At 40.1% G+C, this 8,390-nt stretch overlaps 1 protein-coding gene across 1 annotated transcript; it reads left to right on the top strand.

Moving 5' to 3' along the window:
* The first annotated feature begins 6,211 nt into the window (after window positions 1–6,211).
* LOC123185006 (uncharacterized) lies at window positions 6,212–7,192 on the top strand. Its single transcript, XM_044597026.1, has one exon. The coding sequence runs from the start codon at window positions 6,339–6,341 to the stop codon at window positions 6,858–6,860; it is 522 nt and encodes a 173-aa protein (XP_044452961.1). The 5' UTR covers window positions 6,212–6,338; the 3' UTR covers window positions 6,861–7,192.
* Window positions 7,193–8,390: the final 1,198 nt, after the last annotated feature.

Genomic DNA, 8,390 nt, shown 5'->3' with positions numbered 1-8,390 from the left:
CTCGTATTTTATTGATCCATTCTTGCTTATTCGGTATATTATATGCTCTTCTATCGTATTATCATTAAGCCTTTTTAAAATGAATTACCATTTTGGATTTACCTCTTACCTTTTCAGCATGATTTCTAACTATAAAAGTAGCAGACCGATGGCGGCTTTTGGTTTATCTAATTGTTGTAGTTTTAGTAGCTCTTCAATATGCTTCTTGAACTCTTCAAAATCTTTAGGAGTAGCTTTTGTTAATCCTGGCTTAATTATATAGTCCGACTTCATGATATTAATTTTGCAAACTATAGAGTTCTTATCCCAATGTTTTGTTGATATTTCCCCAATAATTTGTATATTTCCTAGTCTTTGCACAATCTTGTATTTTTTTGGATATTATATCTCTATAACAATTTTTTGAGAATGATTATAACCCTATGGATTATGTACATGTATTTACTATATGATATTCTTCTATGGTCTCGCTAAGTTCTTCTTTATAGAAATCAAGGGGATCTGAACTTGTGCTATATTCATCATCTAAATTAGCTCTTTCCATGCATTCAGTTGCACCTTTATCTTTGTCATCACTAATTTTTGTATATGACATAAGAGATTTTGTCTCTTCTATCAATGCAGCTTTATAGTTCATAAACCTAATACTACTACTTCCTTCATAGTTTTGATAGGTTATATAGTTTTCAGGTTGCGTTAATTTTTCTTCTCTATTAATTCACCTATCTTACGGTGCTTCTACCGCTCTTCTTTAGAACCAGTTTTAAGTGGATTCATAAATTTTATACCTTTTGATTCCATACTACCAATAACATCATTCACATTTACTCTATATCTAAATCTACTTCTGTTAGTGAGACTTTCTATAAATTATATGCTTAGGCAATCCTTGTAGTACAATAAATTCCTTTAGGCTATATCTAGGATTTAAAGAATTCACAGTAAGGACAGACTGTGAAGCTATATGTCGATATTACAATAAAATGAATAGTACGGAAAACTCCACAAGAAGATGGGTATTATTTGAAGATACTATAGTTGAGAATGGATATAAAGTAATATTTGAGCATATTAAGGGAAAAGATAACAGTTTACCTGACATATTTTCTCGTTCACAAATCTTACAGAAATGAAGAGAGGAACACTCGGCGGTCGAATTGAATATTTTATATTTCGAGATGATAATAAATTAAAAATATTTCCACCAAATACATTCAATTTCAAACCGAAGCGCCATATCCGTATTGATGAGATCCAAGGATGCTTATAGGATAATCTTTGGTATCAATACACAGTGAAGAGAGAAGAAAATGGATACATGTTATCTACTGTCAGTAGTCTTGCAGAATATTTTAATATGTTATACAAAAATATACCAAAGACAGTAAAATTTATGTACAAAAATAAGAACCTTTGTATATTATGTTTGATGCAAATAAGCCAGGAATATACATGCCACGGGAAGAAATTCAAATAGAGAAGTTTTCAGCAAAGCGAAGAAACGAATAACTAACATTCAAAAGATATGATAATATCAATGACGCCTTGAAGCGGGCAAGTGACATAATAGGAGGGAATTATTGTATTGACCCAAAGGCTAAAGAATATATTAGAAGTGAAGAGTCATACTTAAAAATATACCCGCTTCAACAACTCCTACAAAGGGGAAAGCATCAAGCTCGAACAATATAAAGAAGGAAGAATCCCCAAAATATCATACATATCAAGAATGAATTCTAAAGGGAATTAACCCTCTAGATATTGAATACATAGATCAAGAAATGGATAAAAGAGTTGAAGAATTGTCAAAAAATAATAAAGAAAGAATTGAAAGAGGAAATCTTAAAAGAATTAAGACAAGAAATAGATGAAAAATTGAAGAAATAAAGAAATAATGTGATAAAAAATATGATTTCCATTTGTCTGATGACGATCACATGGAGATAGTTGGGCATGGGCAGCCTGTTGAATAGAAGTCCATATACCTGAATTTATTTTGCAATCAATTACTCGGGCACGAAAGACCTCCCCGAATATTGATAATATCCCAATAGGAGTGAATCTGAATATTGATAATGTATTATCAAATATATTGGCGGGGAAGACTCTCAATAAAAAATAAAAATAAAATAAGATAAATATATCTTATCATGCAACGAGAAGCCAGGATTTCAGCCATAACAAAGTCCTCGGTCCAGACAAAGTTCTCGGTGTGCACATAAACATTAGTCTAGCATGGGAGTCATGCAAGGCATGATTGTGCAAACTTTGGGGCACTTCAGCAATGCATAAGGCATCAAGCTATGGTGTACTTCAGTCTCCAAGTATGACGCGGAAGAATAAAGAAGGGAGCATCTAGCATCCCTCCTACACTATAAAAGAAGGAGGACTCAACGCTGTGGAGAACACACACAGAAGAGGCGGAGTCCAGAGTTACGAGCAAGAAGAGCAGCCTCCATACTACTCTCACTTTCCTTACTAGTAGTAACACCACCACTTGTAGAATAGCCACCATATCGAAAGTGCGATCATCGCCTGATAATAAGGTATCCTTTTTTGTAATCCCTTCGGGGCCTTCCAAAAGGGAAAACCATATGAAAATTGTGTTGTGGAAATGATGTAGTTTCATGCTTCACTTGGTGTTTTTATTTATGAATTTATGGAACGAATTCTTATGTTAGGGATCCTTTAAAAGAAACCTCCGTCGGTAGTTCTCTGTTTAGCCTTCTGTCGCGTTTGAATGAGAACCTTGTGGTTGCAGAGAAGTGTTCCCTTCGGGTGGAACTGCGTGAGAAGACAATAGAAATTTACCCCATAAGTTTGCATTGAAAAACATCAAGTGAACGAACCTAGCTACATCTGAAAAAAATGAAAAATATGGTGAGAACCGAGTAAGAAATCACATCACTGCGCACACCACCAGTTGTATTGTTGGCCTCACCATTATCCCTAAATCCTACAATGAAAATTAACTAGCTTAATAAAGAATAGAACGTGTAAACAGTAGCAAAGAATTAAATATTATAGTGAATAGTGAATATATTCAAATAGCAAATAGTAGCAAAGAATTGAATACTTCCTCCGTTTTTATTTATTCCGCATATTAGCTTTGGTCAAAGTCAAGCTTTGCAAACTTTGACAAAGTTTATAGACAAAAATATTAATATATACAATAACAAATCAATACCATTAGATTCATTGTTGAATGTACTTCCACATCATATAGATTTTTTATAGTAAATATTTATATTATTTTCTATATATTTGGTCAGACTTTACAAAAGTTTGACTTCAATCATTCTAATATGCGGAGTAAATAAAAACGAAGGGAGTATTATAATGAATAGTCAATACTATTCAAATAGAATATTAGCCTAATCACTTATTAGCCTAATTACAGTTTGCACGTTCTATTTTTTACCAAGCTGGTTATTTTTTAATTCTTGATCTATTAAGGGTTGGCGAGGCCAATAGTACAACCGACGGTGTGCGCACTGATGTGATATCCTACTCAGTACTCATCATATTTTTTATTATGTTGTTTTTCTGATGTAGCTAGATTCGTTCACTTCATGTTTTTAAATGCAAGCTTATGGGATAAATTCCTATCGTCTTCGCAGAAATTTCTACCCGAAGGAAACACTTCTCTACGACCACAAGGTTCTCATTCAAACGCCACACAAGACTAAACGGAGAACTACCAGCCAATGTTTTTTATAGGATCGTTAGCATAATGACATGTCCCGTAAATTCATAAATAAAAAACCCAAATGAAGCATGAAAGTACATCCTTTCCACAACATAATATACATGTGGTTCTTCCTTTCGGGAGGCCTCGAAGGGATTACACAAGCTAAAAAGGACACCCTATTATTCTTGACGATTACATTATCCTCGATATAGTGGCTATTCTACAAGTGGTGTTGGTACTACTACTAAGCAAACTGAAAGTGTTCTTGAGGCTGCTCTTTTTGCTTGAAGCTCTGGACCCCGTTTTTCTGTGCGTGTTTTTGGCTCTCTGAGGCCAGTTTCTCCTTTTATAGCTGTGAGGGAGGCCCTCGGGAGCCTTCTCCTCTTTATTCAAATGGCATAGCCATCTTACGCGTCCAGCTAGAGTGTGGATATGGATGCCTTCGCGAGAGCGGACGACAAACTGGCAGCTTCTTGTTACTCATATTGTTGTCTTCTCAGCTCTCATAACTCACACTGTTGTCTTCTTATTTGACTCACACCGTTGGCTTGACCAAAATTTTTGCCTTCTTCTTGGATGCATGTGGCCATGTTTGAGCTTGCTCTTCTTATCCATCTATTTATTTTTATTTTTAAATTGGGGTCTTCCCCGCCAATATAATTGATAATACATTATCAATCCGGATTCGCTCCTATTAGGATATTATCAATATTCGGGGAGGTGTGTGGGTGTGTGTGTGCCGACATACTACCCTAAAGGCCCAAACTGGTGCTTGTTCAGGTTTTTGCTTTTAATAAATGAACGGTCAGGCCAAGGCCTTGGTACCATTTTTCTCTTGTATAGTTTTTTTGAGTTGGATTCCTCTTGTATATTATTATACACTCCATCTCGAATATTCGTATCCGTTTCTGCGACAAGTAATTTTAGACAGAGAAAATATGTTTTTACCGCTACGTCCCTGGTACCAGTATCAACTGAAATGTGACACGATACAACTAGTGGCAAAGTTATTAAACCATTCTTCGTTTTGTGGTTGTATCGTGGTAGTAGGTGGAAGAATCTCCTTTTGATCGATCTAGTCACTAGCTTTTGCCCCGTACGAAGACTCCAACATCTGAAGTACAAAATGCATAATGCACGTACGGATCCTGACGCAGGAACGCTGGGAGACATGAAGTGGTGCAAACTTAGAGCCCGTTCGGATCTCCTCCACGATCCAACTTCTCGAGAAGCTGGCGAGAAGCCAGTCGAACGACCCGGCTCCTGGAATCTGGCTCCTGGAATCTGACTCGGCTCCAGTGCAATTTCTGGAAGCAGCCCCGCCCCAGCTCCTAGATTCTGGAGAAGCGGGAGTTGCCGGATATTACATTCCATGCCATCCCGAAGTGCTACAGCCCACCCAGCGAACCGTTTTCCTATCGCTAATGCCCCATCGAATCGTTTTTCTCTCGCTACAGTGTACCAAGTCGCTGCCGAACGCTCGCTGGCTCCCGTGAGAAGCGAGCTAGCACTAGCTCGCGCGAGAAGCTGGCTTTCGGAGAAGCCAGCGGACTTCGGAACGAGCCCTTAGTGAGTAAGAATAGCTTTATTCGAAAAAAGTAGGAATGGCAAAAAAATCGCTTTGGTAGATGAGCTCTGGTGAGCCATATATTTTGAACAGTGTAAAATGGTATTCTGAAGTTTCAAAAAATTCAAAAAAAATTCAACGTGTTCATATGAATGTATTTACACATGTGTAATTTCTGATGATGAAATGAGTTACACAAAAATGGAAAATATCGTAAAGATGAACAATATATTCTGCTTGCGAGCTCATTTGAGCTCACGATGAACAGTAAAATCATAAAAAAAGGGAGTGAAACAAATATAGTCGTATAGAGTGTGCCACGGCTGTGTGGAAGCACGCAGGACCACCTTGTATTGATGACATTTTGCCTCTCGATGGTAAGTCCCTCAATATGGAATAAAATTCCTTTTTCCCCATAAAAAGGAAAATAATTTTTAAAAAATGATGTTTTTTTGGTCTGTTTGGTTCATAAGTCCTAGGACTTTTTTTAGTCCCAACTTATAAGCCGCAAGTCCCTAAAAAGTCCCTACCTGTTTGGTTCCCGGGACTTATAAGTCTCTATAAGACCATATTACAACTATAAGTCTCTATAAGTTCCTCCTTAAGAGTCTTATTTCATAAGTCTCAAATGCCCATTTTAAAACCCTATAAGTCCTTCCTATTTGGTTTAGATGAGACTTATAGAAACTTATTTAAGTCCCTAGACCAATAAGTTCCTGGAAACAAACACCCTCTTATACAGATCTTAAACACAACGTCCTGGTCGAGGTGACTGCCTTCCGCGCCACGCCCGGGCATCCTGTGCTTTCGGCGAGTGGGTACGTTGGGACTTGGGACCAGCGATGGATGATATTGTCGCCTCTTTCCTCATCTTTTGATCCTTTTTCATTGGTGACATGATTAGTGCTGTATTTTTCCAACGTAAAGTCGATAGTAGTACTGTTGGTAGTCAAGGTCGTCGTCTAGGTATAGATCACCTTCATCGTTATAAATCCACGCTTTGCGTCGTCTCGTCGATCTAGTGAAGTTAGTCCAGACTCCACACAGATAACCACAAGTCGGAAAGGAAAACCACGCGAGATGAACACACGCGACCTCCTCTTCTCCGGTCTCGACCTCGTCAAGCAACAGGCGAGCGCCGTGGCCTCCACCGTCTCACTGGCCAAGCCGTACCTCCCCGCAAAGCTAACCGAGATGAACACCGGCGACATCGTCGCCGGTCTCGGCTACGTCAAGAACCATACAGGAGCGACCGTGGCCTCCACCGTCTCATTGGCCAATCAGTACCTGCCCGCAAGGCTTACCGGGATGAACACCGGCGACATCGTCGCAGGTCTCAGCTACGTCAAGAACCATACAGCGGCCATGGTGTCGACGCGCGACGGCGCCGTGGGGACCGCGGCGATGGTCATCGGGGGCGCCGTGGGCGCCTACTTCCTCTGGCCCGCTGCGGCCGCCCCCGCCGCTGCCGGCGCCATGATGAAGGCGCCTGGTGCCGCCGGCTTCCTCATCTCCCGCTCGGCGTTCCTGGCCAACCCGCAGGTCTACTACCAGATCCTCCGCACCGCTGGCGCCGCGGCGGCGGCCGCCGCATTCGTGTAGGGAAGCAAGCAAGCGCGCCCCTTCGATCTCCCCCGTTTACCTTGTTTCGTGTACTCTGTTTAACTGAGAGTGTGGCTCGACTATATGGGTGGTTCATTCCATAGTACTGTGTAGCGTTTACTCCTTGCCGTGGGAGCGATCGAGAAGATGGGATGGTAATAAGCGCTGCCTTGTACTCGTATTTTCCATTGTTCTAGTCATTGTGTTCTGTTTGCGATATTATGGTGTTTTGAAGCAACTGCTGGCTGCTGCTTCCTACTCCGTACTGTATTCTCAGTTCATGTGTGGAATTGTTCCTATATTGTTATATGTTATGATTCTGTTGTCTCTTCTGTACTAATCCATCTGAATATCCGATGGAGTACATGGTTTCGGGAAAACCGTGGGCAGATGACTACGGATCGACGCAGAAAATACGCGGAAATCAAGGTGTAAAAGAATCTTCTTTTGCTACATCTAGTCACCGTAGTGCTAAGAGCAACGCTACATGCACGGGCTCTTTTTTACGGGATCAACGGACTGGCTAGATTGGCATGTTTTGATTGGGTAGAATTATGGTGAGGGGGCCATCCTCACTGAAAATCGGGGAGGGGGGGGGGGGGATGATTAGTTTGGAATATGCCCGTAAAATCTAATAACCAGTTCGTGCGTTTAGAATTTTCGTAGTGCTAAAGCATTCTCATAAATAAAACTGCTTCCTGGAAAGAGGTAAAAGAATCTTTTTCTCATCGATCTATCCAAGCTTTAGTCCTTTTCAGGATTCTGGCACAAGTGTAACTAAGGGCATCTCCAAGGACCCATAAAACACTCGTATATGTTCGGCTGGAGACGTTTGTTTACTTTGGTAATTTAATTGGGATCATCTATATCGGTCTATAAAGTTGTTTGGACGTTTAAATTCCGGTATTTTCCAAACAAACATGGAAATTTTTTGTCGGAGTCCAGACATGCAGTTGACCAATCACATGCATGGTCTTTCTTCTCTCTGCTTTCAACTGGATACTAAGAGGATGTTTGTTTCCAGGGATTTATTGATCTAGGAACTTAAACAAGTCCCTATAAGTCTCATCTAAACCAAACAGGAGAGACTTACAGGGACTTAAAGTGGGCATTTGGGACTTATGAAGTAAGACTCTTAAGGAGGGACTTATAGGGACTTATAGTTGTAATATGGTCTTATAGAGACTTATAAGTTCCAGGAACCAAACAGGTAGGGACTTTTTAGGGACTTGGGACTTATAAGTTGGGACTAAAAAAAGTCCTAAGACTTATGAACCAAACAGGGCCTAAATCACAAATATCTCATCACATGTATGGTCCTCACCTACTTTTTCACCTCTCAGTCGAATACTTTGTAATTAGCGTTGGATGGTTCCCTTCCATCTCATGTTCGCGGACCACGTCCGGACACAAAAACGGATATATACCGGAGGAATTTGCGGGTCAACATTGGAGATGCCCTAACCGGCACACAAAGTTGAGAATGAAAAGTTAAAACATGCATGCGTGCTGCACGTACGGATTTGGAGA

Source organism: Triticum aestivum, chromosome 2A, assembly GCF_018294505.1.
Source record: "Triticum aestivum cultivar Chinese Spring chromosome 2A, IWGSC CS RefSeq v2.1, whole genome shotgun sequence".
Classification (NCBI taxonomy): Eukaryota; Viridiplantae; Streptophyta; class Magnoliopsida; order Poales; family Poaceae; genus Triticum; species Triticum aestivum.
The sequence above is the reverse complement of the archived record's forward strand: the minus strand, read 5'-3'. Positions and strand labels throughout refer to the sequence as shown.